At 31.8% G+C, this 20,065-nt stretch overlaps 2 protein-coding genes and 2 non-coding genes across 4 annotated transcripts; 3 read left to right on the forward strand and 1 right to left on the reverse strand.

The window, feature by feature from the left end:
• The first annotated feature begins 1 nt into the window (after position 1).
• On the forward strand, positions 2-11,914 carry LOC107363772 (uncharacterized). The gene is made up of 6 exons (XM_015931041.3): positions 2-563; positions 3,813-4,368; positions 5,370-5,399; positions 8,660-9,590; positions 11,095-11,237; positions 11,315-11,914. Coding segments are annotated over exons 2-6 (1,584 nt in total). The 5' UTR covers positions 2-563; positions 3,813-3,890; the 3' UTR covers positions 11,317-11,914.
• A 1,555-nt stretch (positions 11,915-13,469) lies between these two features.
• TRNAG-GCC (transfer RNA glycine (anticodon GCC)) lies at positions 13,470-13,540 on the reverse strand. The gene has a single exon. It is a non-coding gene; the product is annotated as a tRNA-Gly (tRNA).
• Positions 13,541-13,974: 434 nt separating this feature from the next.
• On the forward strand, positions 13,975-14,045 carry TRNAG-GCC (transfer RNA glycine (anticodon GCC)). Its single transcript has one exon. It is a non-coding gene; the product is annotated as a tRNA-Gly (tRNA).
• Positions 14,046-14,350: 305 nt separating this feature from the next.
• On the forward strand, positions 14,351-19,969 carry LOC107363550 (protein strawberry notch homolog 1). The gene is made up of 13 exons (XM_015930785.2): positions 14,351-14,531; positions 14,707-14,772; positions 14,931-15,537; positions 15,600-15,985; positions 16,087-16,251; positions 16,326-17,005; positions 17,076-18,081; positions 18,206-18,380; positions 18,448-18,522; positions 18,599-18,745; positions 18,834-19,021; positions 19,165-19,576; positions 19,652-19,969. Exons 1-13 carry the CDS (start codon positions 14,466-14,468, stop codon positions 19,711-19,713), a joined length of 4,035 nt encoding a protein of 1,344 aa, XP_015786271.1. The 5' UTR covers positions 14,351-14,465; the 3' UTR covers positions 19,714-19,969.
• Positions 19,970-20,065: the final 96 nt, after the last annotated feature.

Consider the following 20,065-nt stretch of genomic DNA (forward strand, 5'->3'; position numbering starts at 1 on the left):
TTGCCGAGCGAAAAGTGACTTTTACCTTTGAATTCATTTACTTGATTGTTGTTCTGAGAGTAACCTTATCTTAATGTTAATAACTGCTGTTTATTAGTTTAAATTTGAACAATTAGTTTTATTTATTTAATCTGATTGATCAGATTAACCGTTTTTTGAAACATTTTTCTTTTCCTTTCTTCAATAAGTATTTGTCCAATACTAATCTTGTGAACATTTTCTCACCTTTTTAAATCTCATTTTTCTTCATTATTCTCATTCCAATTATCTTTAGTTTGGTTTATTATTGTGATAACTTTTTGTTGATTTGTGTTCCCTTCTCATCCAAGTGTTCATTATGATTACCAAAATGGATTTATTAATACTTTGCTGTCCAAGATAAATACATGTCCATGTCTTCACGATTACTTGCATTTACCGTAACAACCGTTTTGTTTTAACATTACATCAACATAAACGAGCTTCAAGTGTTTTCTCTGCCTATTTTTAATTGTTGTTTTACAATCAACCACGGACTTTAATTGACACACTCACATATCTCCATGTCCACCATGAATCTAAAGGTATGTCCATTGCATGAATAGATTTATCAGGAAATGTAAACCGTCTTCTCATTCTTTCATCAATTTTCACTTCATCTGTTACTTGTTTATTTGGTTCAAAATTTTAGGCTATTTACAAGCTGAGCAACTCAGTAATTTAAAGGTTATTTTGTATTTTGTAAATTGCTCAACTGCACAATGTTTTAAGTGGAAAACCATATTACAAAGTTAATAGCTTTACCAACCCATAATCATGTATCCAATTTAATCTTTCAATAATTTTCAAGCTCCACCATTAATCTAAATCTTCAAGCTTCTAGTTAGTACCAGTATTAACCCAAAGTTTAGCCTTGCAAATTGATTGCTAACTCATTTACTCAACATACTAATCTAACCCAAACGTTACCAAAACATTGTTACATGTCCAGGTTTTTCAGGTTTCTGCAGTGGTCAAAGATTCTGATAATTGTATAGTTTAACAATGCATAACAATAGTGATAATTGATTGACAATGAATTCAGCAAATCAAATTGATGAAATAAAATGTGTGAAAAGTAAATCAAATGTTACAGATGAAATGGAAAATTGAAAGATTACAATTTGAAGCTCAATTTTACCAGTCAATCCGTTTATTGAATAAATTTAAATTCAATCATTCGATCAATGATAGTGCTAATGATAATCACGCAAATAATAAAATGCTCAATGAAAGATATTAAAAGAAAGATTCATGCAGAGGTTGGCCTGATTGCAAGGTTAGATGCTTTTTGATAAACCTTTTTTTTCAAAGCCTTATAAAATACTTTATTGAGATAATCAACAAAAAACTGTTACTTTTCCAATTGAATAAAATTTTTGATGATCGATGCCAAATGATTTGACGCTCATTTAATCCTAATCGTTAATCTTACAACAAGCCATTAGTGTAATCCTTTACAATCAAATTTTGCTCATTACCATTTTGATTTCAATGATATTTCAATGTAAATCTCTTGAATCGTTCATGAGTCTCATTGAGTCGCCATTTGAATACAATATATCCTGTTGAGGTTTACCTGGAGAAACATCTTAATGTTACCATTAAAAAGGACTTTTGTTGTTTACAAACCAACCAAAGTATCAACTGCTTTTGCAAAGATAAACATGAAAAGACAAAAATAATTGAACCCAAAATGTTGCTTGTTATTTTTACAGTTTGCAGTTATTAGATGCTTAGAAATGGTTGATAAACAAAACACAAAATGTTTGCATTAAAAAGGGGTTCATGAAAAAGTATCAGTTGAACAACAACTTGGGCTTAACCCTTAAAGGTCAGACCATATTAGTAACAGTATTTTCACGCATCTCATTCAATCAATCAAGAAATGAAAAAAAGGAAAACATTTTGTGTTTTGTTTTGCCACATTTATGAACAGGAGAAGCAAGAAAAAACGCCAATCTTGAGTTGAAAAACGCAAAATTTATTAACCAGTTGAGAGACGGTAAAATAGGCCTTAACCGATTTGCTTGGGATAAAACAATGGTTGTGTTTGCCCGTTACTTTGATTGTTAATCTTATAAGCTTTTAACCACTTTTTGTCTGACAATTGTAATCAACTTGAAACTTCCTTATTTATTCACAGTTTTATCTCCATTATTTCATTCACTATTCACTTGATACTTGTATTGATGTCTACCAATAACAATACAGATTGAGGAGTGAATTCAATCTGAATATTTGCTTTTCTGTAAACAACACAAAATGAACTTGATGTTACAATATTGATATACTTTTCATGTCATGCTTTTTGTTTTCATTTTGTTCAACACTTGGCAAATCTTTATACTTTTCATGATAATTCTGGATCAACGGGTTCAGCTAACAATGTCGATTAAAACTTGATGATTGTTTCACTTTTTACTTCATTTTTCATCTTCTTCATTATCAACCAAATCAACCGAAAAACCTATCAACATTAATCTTTATTATTGTCCTTCAATGTTACTTAACTTTACCTGATGTTGACCTATTAACATGTGTATTGTTATTTTGAGCAACAAGATGAGGATAAAGATGAAAGATGATCAAATCTTGTTATATTTCAGTGAATTATAATGGCCTTGCTATCGCTACTTCGGTGAATCGTGATGAAATGAATATGAATTTTTAAGTGATAAAAAGTAAAAAAGGTGAAAACTTGTTTCTTTTCATTCTGAACATTAACTATCATTGAACATTATCAACATTCAGAGAATCTTATTCATCATTATCATGAAAGGTGTTCAAGTGCACGTTCAGTTGAAATACCGCTCAATATCCTTTCCATTTCAAATGGAAACCTACAAATTAAATAATCATGGATATTATCATTATTTATGATTCCATCAATTGAAATATATTTTTAACTTTAATCAACTGTCTAATAGTTGATAATGCAAACTGAAGCCTTTGAATCAAAACCTAGTTTCTTAATTGGTTAAAATGTAAATTGTCCAATGAATCAATAAAGGTCAATTTGCATAGTCATTTGATTATAATTACAAAATTGTTCAACACTTGTGTCAACTATTTTTACATTTTTACCTTTAATTGTTATCCCGTTGAGATGTTGATTGTTAAATGTGTGTAACAACGAAAACATTTGGTTCAAGTTAAACAGCAACAATCAACTATTCACAGTATGAGAATTATTGACAGCTCGTAATTGTTGTTAACCATTAGAAGTTGATTAACTTGCTATCGAACATTTACCGTTTTTTTGCCAATCTTAACCTTTGTCATCTCTAAAGTTAGTTAACATCTAATATTAGTAATCAGTTTCCGATTCAACCTTTTTTTGTTTGTTTGTATGAACTCATTTGGTTTTGCTTACTTTATGACCTTAACATGATGATGAGAATCATGATTAAGCTTTATAGTTGTTCCTTATTACAATTTTAAACCCAAATTCAGGTCAATATTGTTTATTTGATTGAACTTGATTCCTCTTTGATTCAGTAAACTCTTGTCTGGTTGTCAGGAAGACTTTAATAGTCATTTAGTCGCATTTTTCATTACATTTAACTATTAAACTATTGATGAGTGAAAATTACAATATCAATAAAGCGCACAACTTTCAAGATTTATTAAGAATTGATCGAAATGATTTGCTCAATGATTGCAATTGAAGAGTAAACTTGAAAATTACGATTTTTGATTTACGAGTTTAACTGTAATCTATTAAATTATTAATATGATGATTTGAGTTATCAAGTATTGAATCTTAATGTTTTGTTTGTGTTTCATTTCAGATTTTTGGACTTTAATTGAATCACATTTTGTTGGTTTTTTTTGTTTGGTTTTTTGTTGGATCGTTCAAATAGTTAATTATGGATAAATTGATTGCTCGTCAAGTTAATAAGAATGGCGGTCAAAGTGTAACTGGTCAACAATATTCAATCCCACCTCCACATGCTCATAGTTTAATCAGTAAACGGGAAACCTCGCCAATGGTGGTTAACACTGAGATTAAGGTTTCAGAGGTTTCAACCAATTCCCAACTACATCAAACATCAACACTTCAATCTCATCAATCACTCTCACAACAGCAACATCAACTTTCACAATCAAACCAGCAAACGTTATTATCAGGTCACAATGGATCCCCCATGTCAACCTATTCCTCTGATGGTCCACCCTCAAATGGTAATAAAATAGTTTCCTCTGAAACAGGGAATCTCGTTGTTTCAGGTGAACACGAGATTAAATTCACCAAAACTGAAGGATGTACACCATCAACTTGTATATGTGTATTTATTGCCATACTTCTTATATCCATTGGAGCCTCATCAGGAATCTTTTATGGACGTGAGTATCATTTCATTGTAAACATTTATTCCAATCATGATTACCTCAATCACTTCCAATATTCAACCTTACAGCTTTCAAAACGCATTTCAAGCTTAGAGATGACCAAACGTTCAGTTCAAACTTGAGTCTCAACTCAATCATCATTTTCATTGAGTGACATAAGACTTAGACATTTATAAACAGTTTTTGGTCATTACTTTGATGGTCTTTGAAATCAATTTCATTGACAAATCATTTCAAAATATTTCTAACTTTGATTATTTATTCAGCTTTTTGATGAGTTTACAAACATTTCATAACCTGGAGTTACACTTACAAGTTGACTGTTAGCAATAAGTTGTTGAAATTGTCACTTAGACTGTTAATTAAAATGATGGTTATTTGGTCATCTTAAAGATGTAATTGTTTCTGTTAACGATGTTAGTTGGTGAAATTTCAAGCCATTGGGTCAACCATTGTCTTGGCAACAAACGTTAATAATTAACTGTTTTTCAATTGTTTAATGATGAGTTTACGTTAACCTTTGTTGACTTGTGCTCTTTGGTTAATCAAACACAAAAAATTAGTGAAAAGATGAAATGTTAACCCTAAACTCATGAACAAGATGATTACATGACAAAAGTTAACTTCCGTCAACAATGTCAGACAAAAGCAATAGTTTAAATAGCGTAATTTGATGATTCCGTTGCAACTAATATTACATTTAATATGCAAAATTATGTTAATTCATTGAAAATTAGATGATAATGACGAAACTAAATGTATTCAAAAAATTGCACTTTATTATAGTTTTAACATCTTTTATTGCTTCTCCTTTTAACTTAATTATTACCTTAAATTATTGCTAATTTTTATGCTCCTGATTTGCAGGTTAAGCTGACCCATAATTAGTTAACAACTGTTATTGATTTTCAATTAATTAATCTAATAACCTAACCTAATCTTAAACAATTAAACCAACTACTAATTTTTGTTGTTATTTTGTTTCAATCTTGCAGTTCGTTCATATGAAGATGCTTTACTTAAAGGTAAGTTTGACCTTTTTGTTGATTTAATCAAAAAATTGAGTTTAAATAACTTGAAATTAAACCCAAAAATGAACCCAATTTTTACATTGTTTTCACATTTTACAATTTACGCTCAAAGAAACATTAAAACTCATTGTTAAACCTATTTGTTATCATATTGAGCCGATGAAAGTTGATGAAATGATCACAATTTACAATAATTGTTGGAAAAACAAACAAAATTAACGCGTGGCTGGTCCACTTGATTAGCTTGTTGGTGTTGATTCATTGGATCATTGTATTATCTGTTTGTTTTGGTGATGTTTTTGGTGTTGCTTGTTATTGTATATTGTTATTGATTGAGTTAAGGTGCAAGTGTTTGAGGAAACAAACAGTAGGTTGGTTTTCATGTTAAAGGAGAAGGAAGAAAAAGTAGGAAGATCATTGGAAGATTGAAGGTAAAATGATCAAATGGTAAAACAACAATTAAAAGATCAACATAAATTGTTAGGAAACAAATGCTCATTGATGTTCAATTGTAAGGGTGCGAATTACATGCCTTCAAGGATCTTGAGGTTATCCATTATCATACTGAATGATGATCAGTTCATGAACTTTAATGGTTCTCTTTGATATTATTGCCATTATTGTGCATTTGTATGTGTTTTGCTTAACTGTTAACCAACAATAATTTAAATCAACAGTAAAATCATATCGAGTTAGGAAATGAATTGAAATAAACAGAAACTATTCAGCAATTATAATCAACAACAAAACAACATTATAGTTGTAACAATGATTACCAAAGTGTTAAGAACAGTGTTTACAGTTAATTGTTATCAATGTTGAACATTTTCATCACTTTGGACTTTATTTGGTCAAGAAGCTGCTCTAAATAGAGTCTCCAGGTTTAGGAGTGAATGTCTTGCAATTAAATCAATAGATTGTGTTAACTTTCGCATTTAAACTGAACCACTTATTCTGGCCTCTCTATTATTATCTCGTGAAATGGTTAATTGTTAATAAATCAGGTCATGTACAGTTGATTTTATTTCTATTAATAAACACTTAACAATTGAGTAATTCAATGTTAATGGTATTGTCTCAATTGTTTAGTTTACTTTCACTGTTTAACGGTCAAGACAGACAAAGATTTACCTTTTTTGTCAGTTAAGTCGCCAATTAGGAATGAATAATCATTAATTTTAATTGCATCCAGTATTTAAATTGTGAGCAACTCATAAGCTAAACAATAACCATCTTAATTTAAACCAAATCAAGCAACAATTAGACCTCGTTCAATATCAGCAACTATTCATCTTCATCTCAATTTTCATCATCTCTTTTTTTTATTTCGTGACTTAAATCCTGTTTTATAGCTGTAAATGTTGATAGCAATTAACAAAACATTAACATGGTCAGTTTATCCAACCATTCAATGGTACAAATTAAACACCTTAAATGAATGCTAAATGATGGATTACAATGAAGCTTACAAAAAGTTTCAATTTAAAAGTATCAACCATTTGTTGAATTGCTAAAAATGGGGAAAAAATGTAAATCCAAATCAATCACAGAAACCGTTGGACTTTTTTGACCTTCATTTGTCCCAATTTGTTGATTGTTTTTTGCCAACTTGAATCTTGTTCTCACTGTCCATTAACATCTAAACAAGCTTACTTTCAGGTCAATCGATCAATGACCGTCAATGGTATTTAAACCTAACCTAAACTAGACAATCCTCTTTTGTGGCTCTCAGTCCATTATTGATGTTATTAACTTTAACCTCAAATTTTGGTTTCTCTTCAAAACATAAATATCTCAACAAGTTTATGAGCAACTTGAAATGGGCATAGAAAAGGTCAGATCCAAAGGAAACTTCAAAACCTGGAAACTCATACAAGACAAGATATTGACCCGAGCCATGTATCTAGTGATACATACATGTATCAGTTTACTGCTTCATCATCATGATTGTGACTTCTCATGATTATAACTGGATTAAAATCAACATTTAACATTTTCTTGTCATTACCAATTGTAAAGAAGATGGTGAAACAGCTGAAAATACAATATCAAATATCGTTTATTAGATTCAGGATTATTCACACAATAATCAGTTTATTTTTAACTTAATCATTACAACTACAAGATATTTGATACAGTTTAACCAATATCCGCATTTCTTTGCATGATAATACAAAAATATACAAAATTCATCAATACCAGTCAATTGTATTTGGATGTGATCAATATGATGAGAAGCTAAAGGATACAAGAGCATTTTGATCATCATCTTGATAATCATCTTTTGGAATGAGAACAAAAAGCTTCTCATCCTTAATTTGATTCACCAAAAATGATTAACTGACCAGGTCAACATCATTTGCTCATCTCTTTTCATTGTTAACACTTTTACTCAACTACTCAATGTTGATTTAAATTGTTATTTTGTTTTACCAATTTAACTTTATTGCTTCATTTTTATTGCTTGATTAACAACCCTTCCAACCCTTACCATCTATCAATAAACACATAATTTATTTCAATCATTATTACCATTTATAAAGTGATTAAAAGTCAATAGGTGAACATTTTAAAAGAGGAAAAAGGATTCATTTTTGATTTTAATTATCAGCTGAAATTGACTTAATTATTGCTCTTAATGGTTAAGCTTTTGCTAACATTTATAATTTTCATCTTCAAATTGACTCACATTTTATTTATATAAATCTAAAATTAAACTGCTCGCATTATTACCTTTGTTATTAATGTGAATGATCAACAATTAATGTGTTGACCCTTTGTTTTTCAACTCTTTACTGTTTACTTTGGTAGTCATTTTTACTTGATTGTGTGTGTGTTAATTCAAAAAAAGTGAATTAACCTGAAAAACTGTTGTTGACATTTTTCAATTGTATTATAAAGCACACTATTTAATGATCTTATAACTCATTAACTGTTGTCCGTTTTGTTTTCATCATTTCTATTGTTCAATTTTGAGTCATTTTAAGAAATTAATGCTACAATTATTAAAAATAATAGACAAACGAAATATAAAATCCCAAGAAAACAATGAAAATATATTTAAAATGAAGACAAAATCAAGCTTTAATTGTAATTTTATGTTTGTTTTTCCTAATCATAAATTGCGCCATTTGTTTGACCTATCACATCAACTTGCTCTTATGCGTAATCATTGCTTTATGCTTTGTAAAGGGTTACATCTAATGGTTAATGTTTAATATTTTGTTTGTTTTTTTGTCTCTTCATTTAATTAGATCAAGTTTTCAAAGGTCAATTTACTGTAACTCGTGGTGACTCTTATAGTCCAGAATTTGAGAAACGATCATCCGATGAATTCAAGGATACGGCTAAAAAGTATAAAACCAGGTTGGATAAATTATTTTCTGATAGTGGTTTAACTAAAGCTTTCCGTCGATCCGAGATTTTGGCTCTTGAAAAGACGCCCAAGGTTCGCTCAGATGATCTAATTGTCCATTACAATTTAGTCTTTTCACCGTTACTTCGGCCCCGCCTGAGTCCAGCCGATGTTTATACTATTCTTATTGAAGAGGTTCGAGCTGATAGGAAAAAATCTTTTAAAAATATAACCATTGATCCAAATTCAATTGACATCACGGAAAGGAAATCGGAAGGAGGTCGTCGAGGCCTTTTTTATACTTCATCGCCTTCTTTTCCAGCTTCAGCTCAGTTTCTTGAGAACCCATCACCATGGGAAGCTAAACCTGGCTTTCCAGGTTTACTTGAAGGTTTAACCACCGAACCAACTCCCCCACCTAGACGTTGTGTTCCCATTGAGTTGCCCTTCTGTTCAAACCTATTGGAATATAATTACACCTCTTATCCCAATATTGGAGGCCACTGGAATTTAACATCACTGGAAGCCGACCTTATTCCTTATCGACAAATTGTGGATGCTGAATGTTATCCCCTGGCTAGAGAGTTTATCTGTCAAATTGTTCAACCACAATGTTGGGAGGATGAAATAATTCCACCCTGTCGAGAATATTGTGAAGATTTCATGTCCTCCTGTAAAGATTGGCTTGTCAAATCAATCACTGATAAATTGAAATGTAAACAATTTCCATCTTCAGATGAAGGTAGCTCAGGAACCACAACATCATCCTCATTAACAACAACAAACTCATATAATGGAAGCTCAATTTTGTACTCAAGTCGAGATATCAGGTATATACAAATGATCTACTCAAAATCCGCCATTACACAATTTGATACAATCATGGATTGGTTAACCAACTTGATACTTTTGAAATCAATATACATGATTATCTTACATTAATCCTAGGGTTGAAATGGTCACCGAATTGGCTGTGACTTTGTTAGTTGAGTCAAGTGTTAACAAAATCAAACTAATCAATCATTCATTTCGTTTTAAGTTGTTTCAGTTTATTTTTATCTTCAAGATTTAGCTCGAGTTTAAATTGAAACACTTGTTGCATTTCCTTTGTTTTAGGATGTCCGGTTTGAAATGCTTTGATCCATATTGCTTTTAGTCTTATTTTTACAGTAATCATACAGTTTTAAATTATCATCATTATACGCAGAGTTGGAACATCATTTTCAGGCATATTTATTTTCCGTTACACTGATCAAAATACAATGGCTTATTTTTTGACTGGTTTCTTAGGTTAATCATTTCTTGGCCCAATTTTGTATCTAAACTTGCAACAATTTGACCTTTATTTTCATTTTCAACATTACAAAAAAAATTACTCAAAGTTACCTTTCTCCTGGAAAGAAGAAGAAGAAGAAAGAAGAATGCAAGAAGAGTAAAGCTTTTCATCCAAAGTTATTCATTGAGAATATGTATGAATGTATGTGTGTTAAGAAAATTGGCTGATTAAGATACAAGAATAATCTTTCAGTTCTGTGAACCGTGATTATGCTTTTTTACTCCTGGTGACCAGCCTTGACCATCAAAGGAGGGTGAAAGAGAGAAAGAAGAAAAGAGAGTTTTGATGTTAAAAAAAACTCAATTCAAAGTTACCCTAAAATAATGGGTATAATGAAAGAGGAAGGTTAGTGTGGGTGAATTGATGGCAGGAAGGAAGAGAGTAAAGGTAACGAAAAGAAAGAGAAACAATTGAAAGAAAGTAAGAAAAGTAAGAAGACCAAAAACTAGATCACTTTTGGCACGTTTGACCTACGCCCGTTTATTTAGAGGATTTAACGTTCAATAATAGTGATTCCTGTTAAATGCATAAGATTTCCTTGAGTAACTTGAGACGGTAAAGCTTTTAATGGTAATGACGATAATTGTGGTGATTATGATGAAAATGATGAACCAACTTGGACTAGAGCGGGTCAACCTGACAAATTTTGTCAACAATTGAACGGTAATTTGTACCAAAATGTAGATGAACAAAAATGAATTAGCATTTGCATTGTAAATATCAATCTTGTTTACTGTCTACTTGTTTTACATTAATCTTGTTTTCAATCATGCAAAGTCATTTGATTGTATCATTAGTTGGTTAATTTTGTATCATATTATGCACTGATGATCATTAATCTCTCCAACAGTAAGTCAATATGTATTATTGACAGAATTGTTAAGAGTTGAACTTCAGATTTACCTTTTTTTTCTCTACAAATTTTCATTTGATATTTTTTTTGATTTTTTAAGACATGATTCTAATGATATTTTTGTTTTGTTGATTCTTATTTTCAGCTCTCATGAGAAACTTGCATCCAGATTGATTGGGAGAAATGATGAGAAGCGCCTTCAATATAAATGTCGTGTTAAACCGGGTGTAACTACTCAACGATCATCTGAATCCATTAGGAATATCCAAACAACTACAATATCAGACTGTAATTAGCCATAATTTAGTTTAACACACACACAAAATTTGCTAATCTTATTTTTTTCCACCCTCAATTTTTTACAGAAATCACAATCAATAGGAACTTTGAAGTAAACATTTGAAGGAAATGGAATCGACTTTAAATTATCTTCCAGCAATCATCATCATTTCTCTGTTTGGAGTCATTTTTACATACAATCCCGTTTGTCCAACTGTACAAGTCATTAGTGGAGGAGTAAAGTTAATAGACTTTTGAAACTTGCTCATCGATTTTGGCCAAACACAGAAAAATTGCTATCAAAAATTACATTGAAGACGAAATGGTTCAATTTTTGGAACAATCTTGAACTTGGAAGCAATTTTACTATTTTTTAAACTGTAAAATTCAACTTTGATGAGTCCTGAAGATCTTAAGCATTGAATTTGACCCGATTTTTGGACTTTCGTATGTTTTACCAAGGAAATGTTGGATCATCATTGATTTATTGTAATTTGAAATCCTGGTCTTCATCAAATCATCTTTCCATCTCTTTCTATTTTCATAAATCATCTTGCTGATCTTTATATTTCTTACACATCATCTATAAATATAAATATATAAATATATTGAGAGAAAATGTAGAATCAAATCAATTTGAGCTTGATTAAAAAATAAACTTAAATTGTAATCTTTCTCACTTGAAATGGTTGTACAAAAAATTAAGTAAAAATACCTGAAAGATATTTTGGAAATTGTTTGTTTCAGTTCCGATGAGAATTGTTAGTCGATAATTTTCAAAAAATTTTCAAATCATCATCTCCATTAAATTAAAGGATTAAAACGACATGCAATAATACAAATAAATCCAACCTTATTGTAGTAACAATCAATATCCAACATTTATTATTCTAGTTGTTCGGTTACGGAATAACTTAACTATAGCAATCTTTTAATCTCTTGTTTTGAACCATTGTAGGTCTAGTTAATCAAATTCAATATAAGAGTTACAAGTTAATTAACTGAAAATCAATTTAAGTTCATTATGGTTTTGCTTATAAACAAATTTGTTTGCACTGAATGACTGCTTACGGAAATATTAAAATTTCAAATGAATAACCAATAACAATCAGATAAGCATGATGATTCAACTAATTGGTATTTATAAGCATAAAGAAGCCAGGTAAACACGCAAAACATATTTTAACAATTGCAAGTACAATAGTAAATATGAAGCACCTGAAAAGTCTAATCAAATCAACAGATTTCGACCTTTGAATAACAGTTAAACGTTTATTTATTATCTAAATAAGCAAATCTAATTTAAATAAAAAAACAATAGAAAAATAATTATCAAACAATTAGAAATTTTAAATTAATTTTTACATTTAATAACAAACACAAATGAGACAGTAAATGCGTATATTTACTAGGTAATTTCATAAGTTGCTGATGTTTTAATATTAATCATTCGTTGAGTGAATCTTGAAAATTATAAACCAATCACACTTTATAAAATCAATCCATTGTTGAATCGATTTTTATTTTTTCATCTTTTCTTTAGAATAGCTCAGATTTTTTTATTCAATTTAATGCGAAAGCTCAGGCCATTGAACTTAAAAATTCATGTAATGTTCAAAACGATTTGATTGACCTCTAATTTTCGACGTAAAAATGTTTGTCTAAAGTATTATATATTTAAAGTTGAAAACGAGAAATCGCATGAGATTTGTTTTATTTTATTTCAATAACGATGTTTATATTGGACTAACTAGATACTGCGTTTCTGCTTTCTACAAAGACCTAACACCTAATTAGAGATGACAGGATCTGTGATTTTCAAGCTCAATCTTCGAATCGAGAAAAATGAAAAAATCAAACACAAGATCGACTGGGGATGAGAATATCGATCTTTCAATGTTTTGATTTTCATACCAACTGTTGACTCAAATGATTGAGTGATGAAACACAAAATTATTAAAACATCTTGGTTTACTTTTATACTTTTGGGTCTGTCGATCTTTAATGAGTAGAGAATCTTTAAAAGGTCAATCGGAAGCTCAATATCTCGATTTCAGCTCGGTTCGAAGCTCTCAAAGATCGATCGATCGAGTACCCGATCTATTTCTGCCATCTCTGCACCTAATACAAGATGTAATAGCGAATATCAAGAGGTTTCTTCCAACAAAAATGAATGATGAGATCGATGATCAAGTGTACTATCAGTATTAATATACTGGAATAGAAACAGAGCAAAAAACTTGCACTGGCCGGGAATCGAACCCGGGCCGCCCGCGTGGCAGGCGAGCATTCTACCACTGAACCACCAGTGCGCTTATGATATAATCTCTCCAATTTTTTGCATATATCGAATCACATGTTTTAATCCATTTTTAGATTACTTTTTACCGATCAATTTTTCCCTTTGACATAGCGTCCTTACTATCAGGAGAGTCCCCGTACTCTTATCTATTCAAATATCACAAAATAATAAATGATTAACTAACCATGATTAAATTAAATCTAAATTTAGATTCGAAACTTAGTTAACACGAAGCGTTGGTTTTATTGTAAAGGATTTGCGTTTGTATCAGCAGAGCGTTTCGCGAGTTTATCGCATTTACTCAACTCAGAGAGTTGTTCTGCTGTTGTTTGCATTACAGTTTACATTACAATTATTAAATACTTCATTTCTCATAATCATTGATTGAAAATTAATGTAAGGGAAAAGGAAAAATGTTAGTTGGGAAAATAATAATAATACAAAATGTAGGTGGTTCAGTGGTAGAATGCTCGCCTGCCACGCGGGCGGCCCGGGTTCGATTCCCGGTCAACGCATATCTTTTTATTTTTTATCGATTTTCTCGATTAAATTCATCTGTTGATTGCAATTGTCTGCAAACTAAATATTACAACCTATTATTTTCCAGTTCAAAATAAAGCTAAAAATCGACCTGAGTGCGCCATCTATTAGAGAAAAAACAAATGACTCGCTCCAAGGTTTTCTTTTATTTAACCAGAGTCTCTCTTCAAAAATCCCTCTTTTTCAAGTCTCCCTTTACAAGCCTGTTTAACTAACTGGATTCACTTTTTGCTTCTCACTTTCTTCTTTCTCTCTCCCTTTTGTGCTTTTATTGTGCTTCTACCCGGTGTTGTGAGCAACAATATTGCTTTTTTTTTATTTTATTTAGTTAATCATCTCTTGGATTGGTTAACTATTAGCAGTTATTTAACACTGCTAGTAATTTACAATCCACTATGTCAAGTAAAGATCTTCTCTCGGCAGCTCTTGATGAATGTGGTCTTGATCTTGATACTGTTCAGGTAATCTAAAATTTAATATATTTTATTTGTTGTGTGTCTTTCTTTCCTCTCTCTCCTACTATCCTTTCCTTGTGTATTCTCATGTTGTCTTAATCATCGACTAGTTCTTTGTTATTTCCACTTAATCTTGGGATGATTCATTAGTTTTTTTATCCTTTATTATATTTATTCACAGACTACATCGAGCCAAGACAATCTCAATGTTTTACATCAAACAAATGAGCAATCCAGCACTATTAAGGTATCGTGTTTTTACTTTATTTACTCTCCTCTCTTTCTTTTCTCTTTCATCATACCATGTGGTTTCACTGGCTATCCACATTATACCATTACCATTACTCTTTTTTGGCTTTTTGATGATTAATTTTTGCTTTTATTTTTTTTTATTTCTATTTCTAGGGTCCACTTACTCTTTCCAATGGCGCAACTATAAAAACTGGAAATTACATAGTGTATAACAGGCTTACTAATAGTTTAGTTCAAGTGAAAGATGGTAAAACCGTCGGAGTCATACCAAACACATTAATCCAAAAAAATGGATCAGTGAATGCAAGTTTGCTTGTTAAACCAAAGACTAACATCGAATTTCGAAAAGTTACTCCTGTCAGCAGTTTCGAATTAAAGAAAAGCGTAAATGGAAATACCTTCGAAATTCGCAAGATCACTCCCGGTAATAGTTTATTAAATAATGTTGTTCGGATCCAAGCTCCTCAAGCCCAGCAAGTTCAACAAGTCCAGCAAATTCAGCAAATTCAACAAACTGTACAGTCTCTGCAAAGCAATCATGTAATTAGACCTCAGTCACAGCCCATAGTCAACTCAAAGCCTGTTATTACTGTCAAACCAATTCAAACAAAGCAAGTGTTTAATCCTAGACCACAAACCTCTGTCAGCACACCGGTTACTCGCTTACAACAGCCACCTCAACTTCTAGACATTCCAGAAGAAGAAGCTGAGGAAGAAATATTTCAAGCTGACACCTATGCTGATTATATGCCCTCAAAGTGTACGTAGTGAACACTATTTATTTTTACGCGAAACTAATTTTCATTTTTCTTTTCCCTTCAGTGAAAGTTGGGCTTAAGCACCCTGATTCTGTGGTAGAAACAAGCTCTCTATCTAGTGTTCGTCCTCCTGATGTTTACTATAGACTCGCAATCCCTGAAGATGTGGTTGATGAGGGGAAACTTTCTGCTCTTCAATTAGAAGCGATAGTATATGCATGCCAACAACATGAAGTAACTTTACCTGACGGCAGCAGAGCAGGATTTCTCATTGGTGATGGTGCTGGTGTTGGTAAAGGTAGAACTGTTGCTGGTATTATTTATGAAAATTATCTTTTAGGAAGAAAAAAAGCAATTTGGTTAAGCGTTTCAAATGACTTGAAATATGACGCTGAGAGAGATCTCAGAGATATTGGAGCCAAAAAAATCCAGGTTCATCCACTAAATAAGGTATTAATTTATATTTATTGTTTTATAATTCTGTAAAATTATTTCTTAGCTAATATCAATAAGTAATCACACTGTTTTTCTCCTTTTATTTTCTTTCACAGTTTAAATATGGTAAGATTACCTCTAAAGAAAATGGAGGAATCAAAAAAGGAGTTATTTTTGCTACATACTCATCTTTAATAAGTGAAAGTCATACTTCAAATCAAAAATATAGAACCAGGCTGAAGCAACTTCTCCATTGGTGTGGAGATGATTTCGACGGAGTTGTAAGTAAAAATTTTGCTTTACAGTAGCCATGCTTTAAGTTCACTTTATAATTGATTTTTTTTCCTTTTTCTAGATAATTTTCGATGAATGTCATAAGGCCAAAAACTTATGTCCATCAGCAGGCACATCCAAAGCCACTAAAACAGGTCTAACGGTTTTAGAACTGCAACGTAGATTACCAAAAGCTAGAATTGTTTATGCCAGTGCAACTGGAGCTACTGAACCTAGAGACATGGCTTATATGACAAGACTTGGTCTTTGGGGTACTGGAACTTCCTTTCCTGAATTCAATGATTTTATTACTACGGTTGAGAAACGGGGTGTTGGTGCAATGGAACTGGTTGCTATTGATATGAAGCTTAGAGGAATGTACATAGCTAGGCAATTAAGTTTCGCTGGCGTTCATTTCAGAATTGAAGAGATACCTTTATCCAAAAAATTTATCAGGTTATACAATCAATGCGTCGATCTTTGGGTTGATGCGAGATTAAAATTCGAAAAAGCTTTAGAATTGATGGAAGGTGAATCAAATATTAAAAAAGCTGTCTGGGCTCAATTTTGGGCATCGCATCAGCGATTTTTCAAATACTTATGTATCGCCTCTAAAGTCAAATACGCTGTTAATCTAAGTCGAGAAGCTCTTAAAGATGAAAAAAGTGTTGTTATTGGCTTACAGTCAACAGGAGAGGCTAAAACTCTTGAACAGCTTGAAGAGAATGGGGGTGAACTAAACGATTTTGTCTCAACAGCAAAGTAAGTAATCTTTGTTTTTTCATCCCATCAAAAGTTTGGTTGTTTAATTAGTTTTTATTTTTCTTTGAAGAGCTGTTTTCCAATCTCTCATTGATAAGCATTTTCCAGCTCCTAATCGAAAGAAGACACTACGCTTATTAGGTTTGGACTCGTCTTCCTTTTTAGAAGATTTGGGAATTAAAATCCAACAGAAAGGTGATAGACAAGTCCTGATTAGTGAACCGGTTAAACCTATGAAAAACAATAAAAAACCGAAAGGCAATCGAGCTAAACGTAAAAAGAAGATGGATCTTGGAGGTTTTGGACTTAGCGATTGTGACACCTCTGATAGTGATAATGAAGATACTAGTGATAGTGATGATGACGATTTCTTACAAGTAAAATCAGATGATGACAGTGATGACTTCTCTGATGTAGAACCATGGGATTTATATCAGCAAAATAAACTTAAAGAAGGTGGTTTAAAGCGCAAAAAAGAAAAGACAAATAATGATAAAAAACCTAAGAAAAAACTTAAAATCTCTAATAAATTTGAAGAGCTAAAGGCCGAATTCATGTCTGAACAAGCTGGCCAAGTATGTGAAGAAATGAGAGACGAATTATTAAATAATTTAGAGATTCTTGGTGAAATGTTGCCGCCAAACACTCTTGATCAACTTATTGAGGATCTTGGCGGATGTGATAATGTTGCTGAAATGACTGGCCGCAAAGGTCGTGTTATTTCAAGTGAAGATGGTTCTGTTCAATATGAATCTCGAACGGAACATGATGTACCTCTTGAAATACTGAATTTAACTGAAAAACAAAGGTTTATGGACGGCGAGAAACGTATTGCGATCATTTCTGAAGCGGCATCTTCTGGTATATCATTACATTCCGATCGTCGAGCCAAAAACAGAGCCAGAAGAGTCCACATCACTATCGAGCTTCCTTGGAGTGCTGATAGAGCTATTCAACAATTTGGTAGAACTCACCGTTCAAATCAAGTCAATGCTCCAGAATATGTTTTCTTAATCTCAGATCTTGCTGGTGAACAGCGATTTGCTTCCATTGTTGCCAAGCGGTTGGAAAGCTTAGTGAGTAAATTTACCCTCAGATTAAATTTATTAATAGCTAATAAAAGAATCAATGAAGGCTTACTATAAACTTAAATATCAAACTATTTGGCTCATGAATTTATAAATTTCCATTTCCTTATAGGGTGCATTAACTCATGGGGATAGAAGAGCAACCGAGTCTCGTGATTTAAGCAAATACAATATTGATAATAAATACGGCCGTCAAGCATTAGAACAAACTATGAAATCGGTTGTTGGTCTAGCAACTCCTCTTGTTCCACCACCGGCGAGCTATTCATCACCAGATTTCTTTGCAGGTAAATTGTTTGTTTTGCAGCGTCATTTCGTCATGATCTCAAACTTTACTTCTTAATTTTTTCTCAGATTGTAGGAAAGGTTTAATTGGAGTCGGTATGGTAGTCTATGATTCAGCTACTCGAGTCTACTCTCTTGATAAAGGTAAGTCTATGCCACAAATTTGGATAGGAAACGTATGTGAATAAACATTTAATATTTTCTCACGCTTCGTTTGCAGATTATCAAGTCATTGCGAAATTCCTTAACCGCATCCTAGGCTTACCTGTTGAGCTACAGAATGCACTCTTCCAGTACTTTAGCGATACACTCGATGCTGTTGTCAAACAAGCTAAAAGACTTGGTCGTTATGATCTTGGAATCATGGGTTAGTATCTGGACTATTCAATTTAATCATCATTCCATTAATTTTGAAATAAATTTGATTAATTTCGCTTTTTCTTTTTCTCCTCTAGATTTAACATCAGAGATTGGTAAAGTTGACCGAATTGAACATAGAACTTTCATACGTAAACATTCAACTGGTGTAGCTAAAATTGAGTTACATGTAGTTAAAGTTGAAAGAGGAATGTCTTGGGAAGAAGCTCACTCATTGGTTAGGCATTGCAAGACTCCCGAAGAAGGTTTCTATTTAACGCATTCGGTAAGTAATTTGAAGCTCATGATAAATAAACTGTATGAGCCTTTACGTAATGTAAACTTTGTACTCTATCATTTTAATCTTTGTATCTAAATAACTTTAATTTATGTTTGTTATAACTTCCTATTTGTTCAATTATATTATAGGAGCACATGGTTCGCAAAGGAATCTTATTAGCTGTTAGTGATACTAGTACTCGTATGTTCAGCAAGCAGATTTTCCGTATTTATAAGCCCAATATTGGTTTACAAACCAAAACAGAGACACTCAGCAGTCTCAAAGAGCGTGGATCTAAGATAACTATTGAAGAAGCTGAAAAATTGTGGACAGATATTTTTGAATCAGCAGAAAAAACTTGTGGTCATGCACTTTGGTATGGAAATTGCAGAAGAATCTCAGCGAAACTCACCTGTGATGTTGGTCTTCGTCAAAGAATGTATCATATTCTTAGTGGTTCGGTACTCACTATCTGGTCAACAATTGAAAAAGCAGTGCCTCATGTTCAATCGAGACTTCAAATTATTCGTTTAAAAACTAAAGATGGATTGAGAGTTATCGGTATGAATTTAAGACTTACTTTTAAATTATTTGATTTTTTAATAAACTGATTTTCAATTATTTTTTATCCCACAGGTACTCTCATACCTCCAACTCATGTTGATGCTTTGCTTGATGTCCTTTCTCCAGATGAATAGGTTGTGTTAAAGACGTTAATTTTGTTGTTCACCTTAAATCAATTTCCACATGTCTACCTATTCTTTTCTCTTTCTCATTTGATCTGTGATCATCATTAATCTGCACCAACCCTATTAGAATGACTCAACACTGAAACTGGTAAATACAATTGCATAGTTTGCAAGCGAAGGTTAACCTCGGTTTACATGTTTTTTTTTGTTAAATAAACTTTGTAATTGCGTTTTTGCTTAGAAATTAAAATTAGTTGTGTAAATATGTTTCGTATTACTATCTTAATTGATGCAGTATTAAAGATTTTAATAAATTCACTTTCACTTCGATAAAAATCATTGAATCTAGTACCTAAAATAA

The sequence above is a fragment of the Tetranychus urticae genome, chromosome 2 (genome assembly GCF_039701765.1).
Source record: "Tetranychus urticae isolate SD_2017Ah chromosome 2, NJAU_TeUrti_SD_1.0, whole genome shotgun sequence".
Classification (NCBI taxonomy): domain Eukaryota; kingdom Metazoa; phylum Arthropoda; class Arachnida; order Trombidiformes; family Tetranychidae; genus Tetranychus; species Tetranychus urticae.

Bases quoted from the DNA above. Each gene is read 5' to 3' on its own strand.
- LOC107363772 (XM_015931041.3), top strand. From the start codon at position 3,891: ATGGATAAATTGATTGCTCGTCAAGTTAATAAGAATGGCGGTCAAAGT. The intron at 5,400-8,659 runs GTAAGTTTGACC...TCATTTAATTAG, and splicing joins TGAAGATGCTTTACTTAAAG to ATCAAGTTTTCAAAGGTCAA. The intron at 9,591-11,094 runs GTATATACAAAT...TCTTATTTTCAG, and splicing joins TACTCAAGTCGAGATATCAG to CTCTCATGAGAAACTTGCAT.
- LOC107363550 (XM_015930785.2), top strand. From the start codon at position 14,466: ATGTCAAGTAAAGATCTTCTCTCGGCAGCTCTTGATGAATGTGGTCTT. The intron at 14,532-14,706 runs GTAATCTAAAAT...ATTTATTCACAG, and splicing joins TTGATCTTGATACTGTTCAG to ACTACATCGAGCCAAGACAA. The intron at 15,538-15,599 runs GTACGTAGTGAA...TTTTCCCTTCAG, and splicing joins TGATTATATGCCCTCAAAGT to TGAAAGTTGGGCTTAAGCAC.